The following is a 20,716-nucleotide window of genomic DNA, read 5'->3' as shown; positions in this document are numbered from 1 at the left end:
GCTGACCCGGCATTTTGGGTTTGCCGGAGGTGCGCCTGGAGCTATACGTGCGCCATGCTTGGTAAGGGCAAGAGGCCTGGTAGGCACAGGCCAACTGCCTGAGCATGGACCTGCCTCCCTCCCCGCCTCAGCTTCCATGATGGACTACAGTTGCCCAGGGGTGATAAGGGCCTTAGTGACGCAGAACACTGGGGAGACACCCCTGGCTCTGGGCATACAAAAACTTTTTTTTTTTTTTTTTTTGCCATAGTTTTTGCCCAGGCTCTAGCCCAAGATTTGTGGAAAAATCCCAAAGGGTAAAATGCAGATGGAACAATTGCTATTTGGTGTCTACAAAACGTAAGGCACATTGAAGACAGCGGAACAACACAGCTAACATAAGGGTACTTTGAGAAGTTCATGGAAGATGAGACTCAAGGGTAGGTTTTTCTAGCAACCTTCTGAAGTGCCCTAGTGTGTGTGTGTGCACACGTGTGTATGTATCTGCCAGTCATGTATCAGTCACAGCCCTACCTCCCGTGCTCCCCCAGACACACCCGCTCCACTGGAGCAAATCATTTGTCATTGGGTTTACCCAGTGATGACTCCCATGTCTCAAGTTCAAAAACCTGCCAAGTCTACCCTGCGTTATCCCCACCACACAGCGGAACCCAAGCAGTAGCTCCAGCTTCCGGAGGCCTTTGAGGAAAACATGGATGGACACTCGCCCTGGGCCACGTGCTTTAGACAACAGCATCTGATTTCATTTCACAACAGCCTTAGGAGGTCGGTATTCAGTTCACCATCTGGCAGATGAAAAACCCGAGGGTCAGAGAAGTAGCCTGCCTAGGATCACACAGCTGGTCATAACCACAATAGCTCACACTACGTGTTTGTTCCATATCAAGCATTTTCCAGAGGCTTTGAGTGAATGAAAGTGATTTTATCCTCACAAAAGCCATACGCGGGAGGGCCATTGTGAGCCTCACTTTATAGAGGAGGAAATGGGAGAGCACAGAGAAGTTAGGGAACTTGTCCAAGGGCACACAGCTCGTGAGTGCAAGGTGCAGACTAGGACGCCAGCCAGCTGTGCTCTCTCCTGCAGGTGATACTTGACCCAGGGCCTGTCCCTAATACCCACGCTCCTTCCGCTCTGCTGACAACTCTGGAGCCGTGTCCCTTGGTCACTTACCGGTCGGCTGTGTCCTGGGCTGGATATGCTCGAAGGGCTGGACTGTGACAAAGCTAGGCTGCTATTTTTCCCAACCTGAAAGACACCAGCGAAGCCTTGCTCAGACACTGGTGCCAGCGTAGGCCAGGCCCACCGACAGCCTGTGCGGCATGCCTCACTCCCTCGCGGCGCTTCGGAACTGGCGTTTCCATCTTAGATCACGGAGAGAATGCACACGTTCCGGAGCGTGCCTCCAGGATGCCGCTCTCCTTCCCCAAGGATGAGCGGAAGGGCGGGGGACTCCCAACTCTGCCCGTTCCAGACGTGAGGATGAAGGCATCTGGTCCCAAGCCAGGTCCCTCCTGGGAGCACTGGGGCTCGGCTTTCGCCACTGCGGCCCACGGGTCACACAAGCTCACTTGCCTCGGACCCGCGGTCCCAGACCCATCTCGCTGCTAGCCCAGACTCCCTGGGACCAGCTGTGGATCCCACACCTGGATCTTCTTCTGGGTCCGCTTTCCCGGCCAGGAGACACAGTGGTGACACAGCAGTGCTGGGCTTCCCCTTAAGGGCAGGGCAGGGCAGGAGGATGTGCCTGAGCTGGGGTCCCCAGAAGGCAACACAGGGCATGTGACGGCGGTGGCTGGGCTCTTCCCCTTCCTCTGAGACTGTGCTAGGCACGCACTGGGCTGGCTCCCCATGGGTGGATACCAGGCACTACCCCCGCCGTCCCCATCGCGTCTGCCTTTGGCCCATCAGCAGCTCACCCTGCACATTGACCCACCTTGGCATACTGACACGTGCAGGGCATTCACAGCCCAACGTAATACCTCTGTGGCCAACTAAGCAACTAAACAGAGCCCTGAGCTGTCCCCAAAGCAGAAGCTTATCTGGGCCTCTTGACAATGTGCTTGGCCTCTCTGCTAAGGGAATCAACACAGACACCAAAGGTCCTCTCCTTGTCCCGACACCTGGAGATCACCAGTGGTGACGCTGGTCAAAGCCTTTCTTAAAAAGTGTCAAGCACCAGGCTGGCGCCACGGCTCACTTGGCTAATCCTCCGCCTGCAGCACCAGCACACCGGGTTCTAGTCCCAGTTGGGGCGCCGGATTCTGTCCCGGTCGCTCCTCTTCCAGGCCAGCTCTCTGCTGTGGCCCAGGAGGGCAGTGGGGGATGGCCCAAGTGCTTGGGCTGCTGCACCTGCATGGGAGACCAGGAGGAAGCACCTGGCTCCTGGCTTCGGATCGGCACAGCACTGGCTGTGGTGGCCATTAGGGGAGTGAACCAACGGAAGAAGACCTCTCTCTCTCTCACTATAACTCTCCCTCTCTCTCTCTCTGTCTAACTCTGCCTGGCCAAAAAAAAAAAAAAAAAAAAAAAAAAAAGTGTCAAGCACCGAGGCACCACTGCATTAAGGACTCATGGTGGCCAGGACCCATGGCGGCCGTGAGATCATCCATGTGTGTGGCTCCCCTCCTCGTGGGCGCTCTCCAGGGGAGGCACATCTGCTCTCCACACTCTGGGCTGACTCATCGTATTTACTGTGCATTTTGTACAGTCCCACGGACCCAAGAACCAGCAGAGCAACAGTGACTCAATGCCGAAGCACCCTGTTCGCGGCATGGAGGCTAAGGGCCCGCACTGCACAGCCAGAATGCCTGCCTGGGTTTACATCCCGGCCCTGCTGTTTACTTGCTGAGTCCCTTGCTTAGCCTTCTGGTGCCTTGGTTTTCTCATCTGTAAAATGGGGGTAATAGCAGGTGGTTATTACATGAGTTAATGCACATGCCATGCTCGGGGCAGAGACCACCACCTATGCCAGCTGCTGGACTCCGCCTAGCATGCATGACACACACTGCGTGGCCTTGCTGCTCAAGGTGTCATCTGCAAACCAGGGGCAGAGGCACTGGAGGAAGTGCAGGCTCCTGGGTCCCACCCCCAAGGGCTGCTCTCTCCGAATCTGCATTGTCACAGGCTCCCAGGGGCTGTGTGCCCGTACACTGGAGTTTGAGGAGCCCTGACTATGTTCTGCCCTCTGTCCTGAGGCTGGGGGTGGCAGTGACTTTAGTGTCCAGGTGGGCCCTGTGGGTGCAGGCCCCCGCCCCCGCACCCCTGCACCGGGGGTCGGAATGGTGCCCCAGGCGCCAGTGAGAGGGCCTGCGTCCCCCTCCTCTCACCTTGGCCTCGGTTTGCAGCTTGTCTGGCCCTTGAATTCCAAGGTGGCTGTTTCCCATGTGTTTGTGATTTGTGAATCCCCCTCGGGAGGTGCTCTTCGTGAGGTTTTAACAAGTCTCATAAACGGCGACACAAAACAGCAAAACATCTTTTTAACAACTGCCTCCCATCTTTCCAAAGTCCTCCTCCCTAGACGGGGCTGGCCCACTTCCTCCCGTGGCTGCTGCTACAGGCTCCAGCCACGCGGCCCTCCAGGTGCAGGCTCCTGGGCACACGCAGCCCCGCAGAGAAAATCCTGGGCTGGGCCCCGCCCCCCGCCCGCTGCTCCTGGCTGGGTGGGGCTGGGCTATACTACACGGGTCCCCAGTGTGAAGAGAGAGATGGGATGTGGGGGTGGGAGCAGAGCTCAAGGCAAGGCAGGCACACTTTCTCCCTGGACCTAACCCATCGCCCCAAATCCCTCACAGCACATGCTCCTGCTGGGACCATGGCCTTGAACACTCTGATGCTGGCCTTACGGACAGAATTATACCAGCAGGAGGCGGGGTCCAGGCGGCTGGGTGAGGCGAGGAAAGCAAGTACTGAGAGCTGGACACAGCGGCCCCTCCACTCCCCAGGGGAGACCCCGGCTCCCCGCCGAACCAGCCCGGGGGCCTCGAGCTCTCCCTCCGAGAAGTCCACCAGCTCAGCACCTGAAGGTCCCCAGACCCTCCGGAGACAGCGAAGTGGGGAACCTCGAGTGTCTCTCTCTCTCTGTGTGCCTCCGTTCACTGGTCTGTAAAGGCGTGCTACCCACGGCCCCAACCGCCCTCGCTGGCTCTGAGGACTACACAAGTAACAGCCGGCAGGCGCTGAGAACAGTGCCTGGCCCGTGGAGAGTTAGACCAACTGCTCTCAAAGCAGAGGGCCGAGATGGCCTATGGGGTGGACGAGGCGAGGAGGCACGCCCCCGGTACCTGGCTGAGGCCCCCGGCTAAGCAGGGGCGCGGCCCAGCTCCCCCTGCCCCCCAGAGCCGCTGAAGGCAGTGCCAGGAGGTCCCTTACCTGCCGAGAGGAGGTGCTGTTACCGGGGTCCGGCACCGGGGCCAGCAGGCCGGGCGGGTTCTTTTTGTGAACGTTATTCATACCAGGCATTTTAGTGATCTTACAGCCTTTGCTACTAGAACTCGAGTTCTTACGCTTTTTTCCTTCTGATTTGTCAAAAGAGAGGGGCAGAGAAGACACGGCATTGTGTGAGGCCAGAGAGAGGTCCCCCGCGTGCAGCGCGAGGGAGGGCACAGAGAGGGGACAGGAGTCGCTGCTGCCGCCCACAGCGCCCACCTGTCTCGCTAGGTCCGCGGGGCCGCCGGGCAGCGGGGTCCGTCCTGAGGGCTCCAGTTTGGCACCGAGTGGGCTCACGCCATTGTTTGTGTTGTGCACAGACAGACTGTTGTAGGGAGGGCCCGGCTGATAGGAGTTCAAAGCTGAACTGGCATTCAGCACACAGTTCTTTCTGTGGGGCCCTGACAATGGAGACGCGAGGGAGGTCTGCAGGGACAAGGAGGAGGAGGAGGAGGAAGAGGTGGAGGAGGAGGAGGAGGAGGAGGAAGTCGAAGGCTGCGGCTTCCTCTTTTTGTTACTTGGAGACTCGTCGCTACGGGCGGACAGGTCCTTGACTTTGGAGGATTTGCTGGTTTTGATTTTGGATGGCTTGTGGGATGGGGAAGGGATGACGGCTGGTACCGAGGACACGGCGGATGGGGCCTTGAAGGTTGAGTCCATGATGCTGAGGGTTGCGGCCACATGGGGGAAAGCTGGGGTGTGGGACATGAGGACGCGCGGGTCCGGCGATGCCACAAAAGCTGCGTCTGAGAGCATGGCTGATGTCATTATGTAAGAAGAGGTGAGTCTCGAGCTGATGGGAGCTGAAGGCAGATACACAGCACTGGGGTTGCTGAAAGGCTGCAAAACGGATGCTGGCACGGGGGTGGTGATGTGGGCTGCTGGCGAGGGCATGGGGCTATCTGCCGCAGGAGGGATCTTCCTAAACACGAGAGAAGAGTCAGAGAGAAACAGTGAGACGGCGGCCGGCGCTGTGCGGGAGGCGCGATGAGGCTTGAGCACAGGGCTACAGAGAACACCCGGCAGCACCAGACGATGGAGGATGGAGCCTGGAAGGATGGCGGGTCGGAAGCATGGCCCTTCCTCACCGAGCCCCGTGCAACGCTCAGCGGTGGATCCCTTTTGGGTTTTCAGATCCCTTTCTCTGTGCCTGGCTACCGGAGAACGGCTGACTCGGGTTCATGAGTGAAAGGCAAACGTTATTTAGAACATCAATTTCCCTAGTGGGATCCCCCTCCTCCCCACTCTCATTGATTTTTTTGGGGGGGAGGGAGGAGTGTCGGGGCAGTAACAGAGGTGGTTTCTAAGGAAAAGGGGATATTTCCTGTTTCGATCCTGGTGTGCAGTAAGAAGCGAGGACAGGGCTTAGCCACCTGCACAGGTTGCCTGGAGCGTCCCCGTCCACCACTGCAGCTCGTCCTGTCCTCTGCTTGCCCACTCTACTCTTGGAGAGGGAGCTACGAAGTCCCTCCCCGCCCCCCTGCATTTGCTGTCTGCAGCCCTGCTGTTCTCTTCAGAGGCATCGCTCATGGCCACTGGCTCCTAGTGGGCTCAGGAGATGACACAGAAACACGACCGATTTCACCCCCACCCTGCCTTCTCTTTCACCCAGAGGAGCCACCCTGGAGGTGTGCCTGCCCTTTAGCAGGTCTCCTTGTCCCCATGTTAGGAAAAGGTAAGAGTGCAGGGACCCTCATGTGTCCAGAGAAGGGGGCAGGAACTTCTAGTGGGTTCTGAAGATACGTGCCGGCTGTGGGTAGCAGGAGGACATGGGATGGAGAGGGGAAAGCTGCTGTTTTCTTTTTCAGTCTCCCTGGAACTTGGCGGGGGTGCCTGAGAGCAAACTCCCCGAGCCGAGGCCAGCACCAAGCAGCAGGGCCACTCTTGGGATCTCTTTGCGGACCGTGTCTTGACTTACACTGAAACAGCTCTCCCTTCCGATCTGTGGCTGGGGCCGCCCCTGCTGCTGCTCTGGGGTTGGAGGCTGCAGGTAGGCATGGTGGCTGTGGGGTCACCATTGCTTCCTGATTTTGCCAGAAAGGAGCCTGAGCTTGGAAGCCATGCGTGTTGTCAGGGCGCTGGCATACCCAGCTGTAAGGAGCCCGTCTTCCTGCTCTGACAGCAGCACTTGCAGGCGGGCCGCAGTGGGAGACAGGGCCTCATGCAGTTCCTTGGGGGCTACCCTCCCAGCCGTAGCACCAAGCCTGGGTGCCAGGACACCCTGGTCAGCGGTCACTGGAAGCATAAATGCCTCTGCAGAGCCCCTCCCTGCCTGCCTGGGCTTTGGTGGAGCCGGTAGCTTCTGTCTGTAGGTGGGGGCCAGAGGAGTCCTCGGGCTCAGTAACACAGTGCCCTTGACTGTATCAGAGGGAGGAGATCAAATACAAGAGAAAAATGCTGCCGGACCCACAGCAGCCATGGCGCTGTTGGAGGACTTACTTTCTCTCAAGGCTAAAGAACGTAACCGATCCTGTGGGCACTAAAGGTGCTCCAGACGTACGAGTTGCAATGAATGGATGCGTGAACACATGGATGGATGGATGGGCAGATGGGCAGGTGGATGGTGAGCAGCAACATAACCGTACTGTCCGGGACGAGGCATGCTGGGCAAGGACTCCCAGGTGATGGGCCTGTAAGGTCTACACGCAGCCGCACGACTGTCTGGCACTGCACAACCCTTCCTCACTGGGCTAGGCGTGAGGCAGCAGCGCGCTTCCCTGCTCTCTTTGTGGCCTTGTTGTGCTAGTACAGGCATCCCACGCAATCTTTCCTCAAGTCCAGGTTCCTCACCAGCTGAAGGGGAGATGGCAGGACTCGTGGCCAGAAGTCGGCAGCCATCTGTGGCGAGGCGTTATTGACAAACGCCAGACGGCTCATGTGGAGAGGACCCTGACGGGGTCTACTTTGCTTGTCCTGATTTACAACATCGCCGCTCACTTGCACTGGCAGGCAGAGCTGCGGTCCTAGGTCTCAGCTGGCTCTTTCTCTTGGGAATTGGGTGGGTGCTATTTGGGGGATGCCTGCTGCCCCTTCCCTCCTTCTCCCCAAGAAGTGGGGCAAGTGTGGGGCAGCTCACTGTCTCCAGGAGCGCCGTCCCCTGGTGCCAAGCAGTTCGTGTGTCTTTCTGGGTGCCAAAGGGCAGTGGGTTTGGGCTGGGTTGGGCTGTTGTCCCCGTTTCAAGCTCTGCACCCTGGCCTGGGGAAGTCCTGTACAGAGCCCACAGATGCGAATGCATTCCATCCTCCCCCGCCAGCTGGCGTGGAGCTCCAGATGCTGACCTGGCTGAAAGAGAATACTGTGTTGGCGTCTCCTGATGCAGAGTTAAATGCTTGTTAAAGAAAAAAGAGTCTTGACCGTTCCTTTTCTTCCTAATGTCTTCCACGCCCCCATCGGCTGCCATCCCTCCAGGTTCGGGCCCGTCGGGGCCTGGGGTTTGGGCAGCGAGGCTGAGAGGGCAGCGGGGTGCTACGCTCTCCAGAGTTGACACCCAGGCAGCCCCAATGTTGCTCAGTGACAGCAGATTGGTTAGGCAAGTCCTGAACAGAGGGGAGGGACCTGACGCCCTGTGGCTCGGGCTTCTGTGCCTGAGGAGGAAAGGAATAGGGAGCGAAATACAGATCAACACATTCCTTCCACGTGCCCTGGATCCACACGTCCACGACAGAGCGGGGCCGGCGCGTGGCTGGCTGCCGCCTCGGGGAACGAGCGCAGGAGGACCACACCACCAGTCACGGAGAACACGGGACCCCCGCATGCAGCGCCCACTGGCTGGGGAGTTGAGTGGACACAAATGGAGATCGTGGGGTGCCCTTTAGACACACCAGGCAGGCCCAATACGAGGCAAGAAATGACAAGCTTCTCTTGTGGCCCTCTCCTTCTTCATCGGGAACGTCTACTAGGTCCACCGTGAGAGCATGGCCTGTGTCCTGGGAGATCGGGGCTGGAAGCTCTGTGGGCTGTCCCACAGAGGACCAGGGTGCTACAGCTGCCCGGGGGAGAAGGGAAACCTGGGAAGGGGCCAGTGTGGGGTTCCATTCCTGCCTGTTCCCTCCCACCTCCTGGGGTCTCCCCGGGCAGGGGCGGAGTCTGGGTAGGGGTAGGGTGGCCCAGCCTTCTGTGATTCCGTCGGCCTGTGACATCTTGGGAGCTCCTATGTGCAGGAGTAGGGCAAGGGGACACCAGGAGGGCTGGCCTTATATTGCCAAGGGGGTGGACAGGGTCTAGGCCTATCCCTCCTTCACAAGGGCATTCTAGCAAATCAAAGTGTCTTCCCTATTAAAATGCAGGTACATTGGGAAGTATTAGAGACTAAAGAGACCTTAGACAGGTGGAAGTTTAAGGGTAAAGAAGTATACATGGAGGTGAGCAAGGGGTCCCAGGGAGATGGGAGGGGCCAAAGACAAACTTCACCAACTTCACAACAACATTGCTCAGGATCTGCCCTGTTGGCAACCATACGTAATTTTTCACAGGACAGCAAACAACTAGACAGTGGTCCACAATCATTATGAAACCTTCGATATTGACATTAGAGCATTAACTTAAAAACAGTAGCATATTCCCAATGCCTTTAGATGCTCAATAATAATAAGAAGGCCTTTTACCACCACCGTTAAGCAAGATCTTGTCTCCTTTTCATTTAGTTCACAAGACCATTAACCCCAAAGTGACCTCCGGAAAAAACAGAGGGCACAACATATCATGCGTGCTGGAGAAGGGCGGGCAGTGAAGCATCAGGAGCGAATCCTGGTCTCCGGATCACTCCGACCTAAGAGGAGCCAAGCACTGCGTTTTATGTGGGAAGTCGGGGCTCAGAGAGTCGTGGTGCAGCTCTGACCGGACAGCGTACAGAAAGCGTCACTTACTTCCACATCTGTGAGTTCAAGTGTTTTTCTACCATGGAGTTTAGTGCGAATCGAAAACGATCCCATCTTCTATCAAACACATAGTACCCTCGTCCCATGAGGCGACTCCCGAATGAGCAAAACTGTGAGAAAAAAACATTTTAATTTTGATTACAGGTTAATAAGCTAATATAAAGCATACAGAGAAAGATAACATTTGCATAAAAACACACAGGGGCACAATTGTACTCAAAATAAAGAAGCAAATGGTACGGGAGCCAAAAATATCTCTGTGGTGCTGTCATCTGAGCTGGGTTTCCTGCCGAACCTTGTGCCGTAACTCAACAACAGCTATGTTCCATTTCCTGCGGCGCTCACAGCTACGCTTTCTACTCCTAGGACTGAGCCAGCATGTGAGGTTAAACGAACCCCCACCGACTCCAGCTCCCTGCAGCTGGTTCTCGGCTGTCTCCGTGAGGAAGACATGCTTCTCTAACTTGTCATCACAGTCAGAGACTGCCTGCCCGGGGGTCCTCAGTCTCCTGTTCTGATCCAACATCAGCAGAGCCACCTCACTTCTGATAGGCTGAACACGGTCGCTGCTCACACCTGACCCTCACTGCCACCTCCCAGCAGCCCTTGCGGGCTGCCCAGGAACAGGTCATGGCCTCCAAGCTTTCCCTCATGTGGGTCCCTCTGCCTGTAGGCTCCTTCCCTCTCCTCCTTGTCAATCACACTCCCCCAGGCCATAATCAACATTCTCATTGCCAATTGGCCCTCACCTGACTGGTCTTCCCACCAGCACACCTACCACATCCCTGATTACACTTCACCCCGGCGTCACTGGACGGCTGTTTTATGGGATATAGGCCTACGTGCCTGACTCAACTGTCACGTACAGACACTGGGGACCCCTCCTCAGAGTGAGCACAGTAGGGATTTTCGCTAAAGAACAGACTCACAAAAGAACAAAGCCTCCCAAAATGTCTAAAGTAAACCATGACACTTAAAACACAGGCTGAAATACGGACCACTGGATGTTTGATGAACACTGTTTGATTATGCTGTGAGGACAGCCAGAAGGTGATAGCCATGCAAGAGGCAGGTCCCTGGGAAGTGACATCTGGCTGAGTCAGAGCTCAGGTGAGTGTGCAAATGACCTGGAACACAAATGCGGCTTCTGCCCCTCCTCCGGGCCTCACACCAGCTCCCTGGCCTCCATCCCGCATACAGTGCCGAGTTGGCACTCGTTCCACGAACCCATCCTGGAACCAGCCTTTGCAGCAGTTCTCAGGAGGCAATGCAAGGCCTTCCTTGTTCTGCTTCTGCTTGTGTCTCACTTTTTTTTTTTAAAGATTTATTATTTTTTAAAATTTATTTGAAAGGCAGAGTTACAGAGACGCAGAGGCAGAGAGAGAGAGAGAGAGTCTTCCATCCACTGGTTCACTCCCTAAACAGCTGCAACAGCCGGAACTGGGCTGATCCAAAGCCAGGAGCCAGGAGCTTCTTCCGGGTCTCCCATGTGGGTGCAAGTACCTAAGGACTTGGGCCATCTTCTACTGCTTTCCCAGGCCATAGCAGAGAGCTGGGTTACAAGTGGAGCAGCTGGGACTTGAACTGGTGCCCATATAGGATGTTCGAGCTCAGGTGGTGGCTTTACCCAATACGCCACAGTGCCAGCCCCTCGGGGGGTCTGCAATAGTCTTGTCCCCCATCAGATCTGGTTCTGCCGATGAAGAGCGCTCCTCTGCACCCTCATAGTAAGTTCTCACTGACACGGCAAGGAGACGGGCAAGGAAATTCCCCAAAGTGGACGCTGGGCTCCAGCAGCATGTGGGAGCTGCTCAGGTCTACACCTCATTTCTTCCTTTGACTTAGTTGCTAAAGGCACACCGAGCAGAATTTGTACAAAACATGATTCCACCTGTCAAGTGGCCATGAGAGGAAGGACAAAGCAAAGAAACGAATCCCTGGCCTTTCCACTTAGACCAGCATACACGCGTGTGCCATGTCCGGTTTAGCTGGTAGCGTGTCTGTTGACTAATGTCTTGATGCACTCCGGAGTCGGGCCTTCTGGTCAGACTTGGGAGCTGGAGACAGGTCTCCATCTCCACACGCACGCAGGGCTGAGGGGCCCACCGGCTCCTGGAGGGCACCTGATGCCCTCGGCAGAGCTGCGGCTCCTCGCTGCGGGGTCACTCTGGCAGACTCTCCTGGCCGCTGACGTCAGCAGGCCCACACGTGCACTCTGCTATCCGACGGCAGCAGTTGACGGGCGCCTGGGCGGGAGTCACGGCTGGTTTTATCCGGTGTCACTGCAATCCCTCCCTTCTCCGCACAGGTCAGTCTGGGGCGGGCATGGGACTCATCGGACAGATCCAGAATGCTGGGGGCCTTCTAGGAAGGTTTTCTCTCGTAATAAAAGAGGTCGTGGACGGCGGCCCCTTTTCTGTCCCACTGTGCACAGAACGCAGCTGGAGCTGTCACAGGTGCGTGCATGCAGATCCCGCACGAAGGGCGAGGAGAGCGGCAGGTTCTCCCTCCGCTCTGTGACATCGTGCTGAAGCTGAGCAAAGCCTGAAAGCAGCCCTCTCTAGACCTCTCGCTATGTGACACGACGAGATGACCTTGACGTCTGCCTGCTGTGAGCTGAACTCCCAATTACTGACAGGCAAAGGCATTCCTCATGGGCCCTGACTCCTTCTGCACTCACCCGGGGGTGCGGCCTCAGGCTGTGGGTGAGCTACAGGTAAGCACCACCCTCAGAAACAGGAAGTGGATCTGCCCTTCACTTACTCGGAAAGGCGAAGGGGCTCACGGGATCTTCCTGCCTACCCGGTCCCTGGACGCTAGAGATGGGCAGAGCTGACCCAGCAGGGCTGAGGCTGGCGCCAGAGTAGCCCACCATGGGAGCCCCGGCTCCAGGCCCCCTTGCCAACAGCACCACCCGGCACCCCCTGGCAAACAGAAACACCTGGATTTCAATGTGAAGCGGACTCACTCAAGGAATTGGAAAGAAAGCTCTGGTCCTGTCCCTCAGTAGCCACGAGGATGTGACGTGCTTCCCCTTCTCCTTAACCCCCACACCCACACTCCCTCGGCTCTGCTGCCACATGCTCACACCTGCTAACGGAGGGGACACGCTGACATGCTGCTAAGGCGATGATTTCCAGGCCAGGTGAGCCCGGCTAACTCCGGACGTCACAAGCTCCATTTTTAGATGGGCAAGGCCAGCAGGCCGGCTCCCAAGGGCACTTCTACAAATACCGCTTCCCAAGCACTCTTGCTTCCAGGTGGGCTGCGACACTCAGGCCTTTAAAGGCTCTGATCAGCCAGGAGCGTCTCCTTTCCCTCTGTGATGTTCAAGGGCATTTTCAAGAGACTCATTCAAATTCAGAGTCATAAGCCTTTAGGTAAAACACTGTTCTGCAACGTTCCCTTTGGATATCCGAATGCCTGCAAAGTACGGAGTGGGGGTGGGAGGGACCCGCGAGACGGAGGCCTACCGCAAGAGGTCTGGGGTGGTGCGTTGAGAACTGACAGTCTAACTTCTCAGATTCCTCAGTTGCGTCCATCTCCCCTTCATCACTGGACAGTCGGCTGGCGAGGTCACCTCCGACCAGGGCCACAGCGGGCTCTGGAGTGTAGCCGCTGTGATTTGAAGACGCGCTGCTGCTTATGCTGTTTGCAGAGGATGGTCTACGGGCAGGAAGGGAGAACCAGCAGAATGAATTTCCCGAGGCACACTGGGAAAGGCAGGTGGGTGGCGACTCTGCACTGGAGGGGCAGCGCGGCGGTGGAAGAGCTAGCAGTGACCCCCAGAGTTGGGTTCCGCCCTGGCGGCTGCCCACGGGGTACAAGGCAGTCTCAAGGGAGAAGCCCAACCCTGGCAGCAGGGAGTGACAGACTTAAGCGAACCTCACACTCATCTGGGAATTCGTGCCAGGCTGGTCTCCCAGCTGCACGTCTGTAATTTGTACTTGCCTCAGAGTTGCTTCCCTCCGGAAGTGAGGCCTGACAGGAGGCCACCCAGGTGATCAAGATCAGGCTGAGTCCCAGGAATGCAGAAACACCCTCCCAGAACAGCTTCTCCGTTACCAACCATGGCTGTTAGGAAATCATGACAGTCCTGGCATGGAAAGGGTTTTGTCCCAGTGCTGGGCCACTTGTCCCTCACCACACAGCCACGTCTGTTTCTTAATGCCATGCCATGGATGGCTTAATTGTATCTTCTGAGGCATTTAAATAAAAAAAAAAGTTATTTCCTTTGTTCATTTGAGAGTGGGAGAGAGAGAGAGAGAGAGAGAGGAGAGAGGCAGAGAGAGGGAGAGAGAGAATAAGAGAACTCCCATCCTCCGGTTCATGCTCTGAATGCCCCCAGCAGCCAGGGATGGGCCAGCTGTAGTTAGAAGCTCAGTCCAGATCTCCTAATGTGGTGGCAGAGAGCCAACCTTGAGCCATCATCACTGCCTCCCAGGGTGGGTATTAGCGGGAAGGGAGAATTAGGAGCGGGGCTGGGATTCAAACCCAGGCACTCTGATACTGGGATGCCAACATCTCAAGCACCATGTTAACAGCTAGGCCAAATGCCCACCCTGAGTATTTCAGTTTGATAATTTCCTTCCTTTCTCCCTCCCTCCCCTCTCCTCCCCTCCCCTCCCCTCCCCTCCCCTCCCCTCCCCTCCTTCTTTCTTTCTGGATTTATGTATGTATGTATGTATTTAAAAGGCATAGTGATAGAGAAAAGGATTGAAAGCAAGAGGGAGATCCTCTATTCCCTGGTTCATTCCCTAAATGGCTGTGACAGCCAGGGCTGGACCAGGCCAAAGCCAGGAACCTGAGCCTGGAAGTTCATCCGGGTCTCCTACATGGGTGGCAGGGTCCCAGGAACTTGGGCCATCCTACACTCCCTTCCCAAGCACGTTAGCAGGGAGCTGGACTGGAAGTTGAACAGCTGGGACTCAAACTGGTGCTTTGACAGATGACAATGGCATTTCAGGTGGCAGTTCAACCCACTGCACCACAACGCTGGCCTCAGTTTAATTCTCCACAAGCCACTTCACCCATTGCCTAGCATGGCTGGCTCATGGAAGCATTGGAGAGAGACTTTCCTCAGTGAAGGAATGAATTAATTCCATGTGTATAAAACAATCTAACAGATGGCATCTCAATTACAGCTAAGCTTATAAAAAAAGCAACATTACAGTAACAGGTAGCACGACATGTTCCCAAGCAATAAAACAAGGCAAAGTAAAACCAAATGCAGTCACGTTAACAGAATAGTTAGAAGACAAATAGTTGCCGTTAGTTCTTAGTTTGTACTAACTTCTCCAGCTCACCACGTTGACTGATGAGGGAGAGACAGCAAAGTTGGGGGAACTTCGGAGGAAGAAAATCAAGACAGGGAGCCAGTGTTGAGGTGCAGCAGGTTAAGCACCATCTGTGATGCTGGCTCCCACATCTGAGCGCTGACTGGAATCCTGGCTGCTCTTCTTCTGATCCAGCTCCCTGTGCCTGGGAAAGCAGCACTCACACGGAAGACCTGGATGGAGTTCCAGGCTCCTGGCTCAGCCTAGCCCAGCTCCTGGTCATTGTGGCTATTTGGCGGAGTGAACCAGCAGGTGGAAGATCTCTCTCTCTCTCTCTGTCTCTCTGTCTTTCCCTTTCTATCATTCTGCCTTTCAAGTAAATAAAATAAATATTTAAAAAAATAAAGATGAAAGCAATTGCTTTTTGTTTTGTAAGCTATCCCTTGATGTGACACAAGGCATTGTTGAACAGTCTTTTTTCTCATTTTTACTCTGGATTCGTTAACTTCAGTTACTTTGCTTTGAAAATTGATTTGAGATATTTTTGGGTCCCAAATACCTGAATTAATTCAAACCAGATTCCAAAAGCACAGCAACTTAGAAACAAAGCCACATACCCATCAATATATGGCTAAACAAATGACATTCTATTGCATGGGAGAACAGAATATGGTATGTCCATTCAGTGTGTTACTCCAGCCTTAAATAGGAATGAGATCCTGAAACAGGCTGCAGCATGGGTGGCCCCAGAAGGCACCAGGCTGAATGAAACAAGCTAGACACAAAAGACACAACTCCAGTTCTGTGAGGGACCTGGATAGGAAGGAGAACAGTGGGTGTTGGGAGCAGTACAGTTCCCACTGGAGGTGAGGGAAAAGCTCTGGTGATGCATGGTGGCACGGTTCTACTACGCCACGAAACTATACAATCAAAAGTGGTTGAGAAGACAAATTTCATGCTACATATATTTGGTCACAGATAGTTTTTCAGTGTCATTGCAGTAATTCTCTTGGGTGAGTGGGCATTGTGGCATAGTGGGTTAAGCTACTCTTTGGGATGCCTGCGTTCCATATTGGAGAGCCTGGGATCAGATCCTGCCTCCACTTTCAACCTATCATCTGTTAATGCTCCTGGAAGGCAGCTGATGATGGCCTAACTACTTGGGCTCCTGCCATCCACGTGGGAGACCCAGAAAGAGTTCCTGGCTCCTGGCTTCAGCTTCACGCAGCCCTGGCTGTTGCAGGCATTTGGGGGAGTGAATTGGTGGATGGAAGGTCTCTCTCTCTCCTTGTATTTCAATCTGTCATTCTGCCCTTCAAGTAAATTAATTAAACAAAAGACATCAAAAAGGAATTCTCTTGGGATGACTATCACCTTCCACATTAAAAAAAATAAAGATGCCATTCATTTTGCACACTAAAAGCCTACAGTCCAAAGGACTCCATCTTCTAGGGGCAGACATTTGGTGTCCTGGTTACGATGCCACTTGGGATACTTGTATCCTATATTTACTCTTGACATCGGGTTCCTGCTAATGCATACCCTAGGAGGCAGAAGGGGATGGCTCAAGTACTTGGGTTCCTGCCACCCACATGGGAGACTTAAACTGAGTCCACAGCTCACGACTGTGACCTGAGTCCGCCCAGATGTTGCAGACATTTACGGAGTAAGTCAGTGGATGAGAAATCTGTTTCTCTCTTTCAAATAAATTAAATAAATAAAAATAAAATAACACATTTTCAGGCATTCCTCAATACCGACTCTTCTGTATCAGGAGGGGCAAAACACTGTTGCCTATTGTGACTGAAAATCCAAATAGTAAAACAATTCAGATGCTGAAAAATTTAAAGAAAGAAGAAGGCATCCTGCTATTCAAGATCAAGTACTACTAGCAGCTGATTTACATTATATCTCTTCAGACTTTGTTACTGTGCAAACATGCACAAAGAGCAGAATCACACTGCATACTACTTTGAGACTTATTTATTATTCTTTAAACATTTTATTTATTTATTTTAAAGTTACAGATACACAGAGAAGAGAGAGACAGAGATCTTCCATCTGCTGGTTTACTTCCCAGATGGCTGTAATGACCAAAGGTGAGCCAAAGCCAGCAGCCAGGAGCTTTATCCGAGTCTCCCATGTGGGTGGCAGGGGACATACTTGTGCCATCTTCCACTGCTTTTCTCAGGCCAATAGAAAGGAACTGGATCAGAAGTGGAGCAGTTGGGACACGAACTCTTTTGGGAAGCTAGTGTTCCAGGAAATGACCTTATCTGCTATACCACAACGCTGGCCCCTTGAGACTTATTTTAAACCTGGGATGTTGTTGAAATCTTTCCAGGTAGAAAACTCTATCATCAGGGTGGGTGCTGTGGTGCAGCAGGTAAAGCCAAAACCTGCAGTGCCAGCATCCTATATGGGCGCCAGTTTGAGTCCTGGTTGTTCCACTTCCAATCCAGCTCCCTGCTATGGCCTGGGAAAGCAGTAGAAGATGGCGCAAGTCCTTGGGCCCCTGCACCCATGTGGGAGACACAGAAAAAGCTCCTGGCTCCTGGATTTGGATCAGTGCAGCTCTGGCCATTGCGGCCAATTGGGGAGTGAACCAGTTGATGGAAAACCTCTCTCTCTCTGTAACTCTTTCAAATAAATAAATAAATCCTAAATAACAAACAAACAAACAAACAAAAAAAAAACAAAGAAAACTATATCATCATTTTTTGATGCTTCCTGGTATTCCCAAGTATTTAGATTTATCATAATTTATTTAACTAATCTGTGATGAACCTTTAAATTGTTTCCAAACTTTCTTATTTACCTATTTATTTGACAGCCTAAGTGATAGAGAGAGAGGCAGGACAGATCTTTCATCCACATCTTCACTCCCCAAATTCACTTCCGCTGGGAAGGCAGTGGAAGATGGCGTAAATACTTAGGCCCATGCTACCCACAAGGGAAACTCGGATGTAGTTCCAGGCTCCTGGCTTTGGCCTGAACCAGCCCAAGCCATTGTGGCTATTTGGGGAATGAACCAGCAAATGGAAGATCTCCATCTCAATCTCTTTCTGTGTCACTCTGCCTTTCAAATAAGCAAACAAACCTTTAAAAATAAATTTAAAAAGGTGAAATGCCAAGGTATCTATATTTAGGTCTAAATACATATAATCAAAAAACAGAGATGGGGCGCTGGATTCTGTCCCACTTGCTCCTCTTCCAGTCCAGCTCTCTGCTGTGTCCCGGGAGTGCAGTGGAGGATGGCCCAAGTGCTTGGGCCCTGCACCCACATGGGAGACTGGGAGGAGGCACCTGGCTTCGGATCGGCGCGATGCGCCAGCTGTAGCACACCAGCCACAGTGGCCATTTGGAGGGTGAACCAATGGAAAAGGAAGACCTTTCTCTCTCTCTCACTCTCACTGTCTAACTCTGTCAAAAAAAAAAAAAATACAAAAAACAGAGATGAAGCAAATACCATCATAATGTATTAATATAAACTATTGTTGTGGGTATCCATTATACTATCCTACTTTTTTGCATATGAAAACAATTTCATATTAAAAGTGAAAAAAAAAAACCACGGTTAGTAGTACAGGTATATGTAAGAGAGTGGCTAAGAACTTCCTGTTTTTTTTTTAAAAATATTTATTTATTTATTTGAAAGGCAGGATTACAGACAGACAGAGACAGAGAGAAAGAGAGAGAGATCTTCCATCTGCTGGTTCACTCTCCAAACTGCCCTATAACAGCTGGAGCTGGGCCAGTTCAAAGCCAGGGGCCAGGAGTTTCCTCCAGGTCTTCCATGTGGGTGGCAGGGAGCCTAAGGACTTGGGCCATCTTCGGCTGCTTTTCCAGGTGCATTAGCAGGGAGCTGGATTGGAAGTGGAACAGCCGGGTCTTGAAGCAATGGGATGCTGGTGACACAGGCTGTGGCTTTACCTTCTATGCCACAGCACCAGCCCCACTTTTTTTTTTTTTAAGATGTATTTATTTGTTTGAAAGGCAGAAATATATACATATATATATATATATATATAGAGAGAGAGAGAGAGAGAGAGAGAGAGAGATCTTCCATCTGCAAGTATACTCCATAAACGGCCGCAATGGCTGGGGCTGGACCAGGCCAAAGCCAGGCGCTGGGAGCTCCCTCCAAGTCTCCCATGTGGGTGCAGGGACCCAAGGGCCTGGGCCATCTCCCCTGCCTTCCCAGGCCATGAGCAGGGAGCTGGACTGGAAGTGGAGCAGCACATCCCAGATGGAGTGCTGCTAGCACTGCAGGAAGAGGCTTGACCTAGAATGCCACAGCGGTGCCCCGAGTGTTTGTTTTCTAAGAACAGCTTTACAAGCCTTCCTGAGTCCAGTGGAGAACAAAGAGCTACCCACTACGCCACAACGCTGGCCCCATAACTTCCTGTTTCTTTGCATTTTTTTGTTTCCAGTTTTATTGATGTATACTTTACTGAATATATAAAGAAAACTGTATGTAATTAAAGCAAATGATGTGATGATTTGATATACATATGCAAGGTGAGATGACGACCGTAATCCAGCTAGTGAGCAGATCCGTGACCTCACAGAGTTACTCCGTTTTTTGTGGTGAGAACGCCTATTGTCTACCTTCTTGGCAAATTTCAAGCATCTAACACTGCGTCATTGTGACAGTCACGACACTGTGTATTAGATTCCTAGAAGTGATTCAACGTGCAGCTGAAAGCTGCCTTGCACCCCCCACTGCTCCCAGCCTTCAACCACAGCAACCAGCGCTATAGTTTGTTTCTGTGAGTTTGATTTTTCAGATGCTACAGGTAAGAGGAATCTGGCAGTATCTGACTTTTCTGCCTGATTAGCTGCACCTACGCAATGCCCTGAAGGTCCATCAGGGTTCTTGAAAATCCCAGAATTCCCTACCTTTTTTAAATATTTATTTATTTGAAACTCAAGAGTTACAGCGAGAGAGGGATAGAGAGGGAGGGAGGGAGAAAGAGAGAGCGAGAGAGGGAGAGAAAGAGAGAGATCTTCCATCCGCTGGTTCACTTTTCACATGGCTGCAATGACCAGGGCTGGGCCAGGCTAAAGCCAGGAGCTTCATCTAGGTTTTCCATGTGGGTGCAGGAGCCCGAGCACTTGGGCCATCCTCTGCTGCTTTCCCTGGCACAGTAGCAGGGAGCTGGATAGAGTGGAGTAACTGGACTTGAACCAGTGCCCATATGGGATGCTGGCAGTGCAGATGGCGGCTTAACCCATAGTGCCACAGAGCTCCTGGCTTCAAATGGACCCAGCTCCAGCTGTTGTGGCCATTTAGGGAGTGAATCAGCAGATGGAAGATTCTCTCTCTCTCTCTGCCCCTGCCTCTCTGTAACTCTGCCTTTCAAATAAATAAATCTTTAAAAAAAGGGGGGGGGTGAGAAATAAAAGAAGATTTTTGGAAGTGGAGTGGGGAGGCTTTTGGAAAGAGTTTTCTCAGTTTTAAAGAGACAAGGCAGGGCCAGTGTTGAGGTGCAGCAGGTTAGCCACCACCTGTGACACAGGCATTCCCATATTGGACACTGCTTCCAGTCTGTTTCTGATCCAACTCCATGCTAATGCACCTGAGAATGCAGCAGAGAATGGCCCAAGTGCTTGCACCCTCACCACCCACGTGGGAGACCCAGATGGAGTTCCAGGCTCTTGGCTTTGTCCTGGCCCAGCCCCAGCTGTTGCAGTCATTTGGGGAGCAAACCAGCAGATGGAAGATCTCTCTCTCTCTCTCTTTCTTGCCCTCTCGCTCTCTCTCTGCTACTCTACCTTTCAAATAAGTAAATTGAATCTTAAGGAAAAAAAGAGCTAAGACTCACTGGGGGATGCTGATGGTGGGGGAGGCTGTGTGTGTAGGGGCAGGAGTTGTATGGGAAATCTGTATGCCTTCTGCTCAGCTTTGTTGTAGGCCTAAAACTGCTCTAAAACCTAAGATCTATCAGAAAGAAAGACACAAGGAGAAGCTGGGCCGTGTCATGTCTGCACGTGCTGGAACTGCTGCGACAAGACTCAAGAGGGTGGAACAAAAGGGCAGAGTGGGCAAGCGATCCAGGATTTGGGGGGCCTGGTGCCCTTTGCCTCTAGACTTCCTGTCATATGCGATGAGAAATTCTCTACTGACTTAAGGT

The 20,716-nt window shown here is 53.1% G+C and overlaps 1 protein-coding gene across 28 annotated transcripts in view; it reads right to left on the bottom strand.

The window, feature by feature from the left end:
• ATXN7L1 (ataxin 7 like 1) overlaps positions 1-20,716 on the bottom strand; it is a 285,586-nt gene that overhangs the window by 3,896 nt on the left and 260,974 nt on the right. For 9 of the 28 annotated variants that reach the window (XM_051848825.3, XM_051848826.3, XM_089328451.1 and 6 more), the window contains 5 exons: positions 12,777-12,969; positions 9,292-9,413; positions 7,705-8,010; positions 4,370-5,348; positions 1,172-1,246 (listed from right to left, as the gene is read on the bottom strand). In XM_051848825.3, the coding sequence (XP_051704785.2) occupies positions 1,172-1,246; positions 4,370-5,348; positions 7,705-8,010; positions 9,292-9,413; positions 12,777-12,969 (1,675 nt within the window). Of the gene's footprint in view, positions 1-223; positions 786-1,171; positions 1,247-3,327; positions 3,442-4,369; positions 5,349-7,704; positions 8,011-9,291; positions 9,414-12,776; positions 12,970-20,716 lie in introns of those variants that run through there. The other 19 variants (XM_051848832.3, XM_051848834.3, XM_089328455.1 and 16 more) reach the window with 10 other exon arrangements.

Source organism: Oryctolagus cuniculus, chromosome 3 (assembly GCF_051225735.1).
Source record: "Oryctolagus cuniculus isolate XC-2025 breed Fujian yellow rabbit chromosome 3, ASM5122573v1, whole genome shotgun sequence".
Taxonomy (NCBI): domain Eukaryota; kingdom Metazoa; phylum Chordata; class Mammalia; order Lagomorpha; family Leporidae; genus Oryctolagus; species Oryctolagus cuniculus.
Note: the sequence above shows the minus strand (reverse complement) of the source record. Positions and strands in the feature narration are given on the sequence as shown.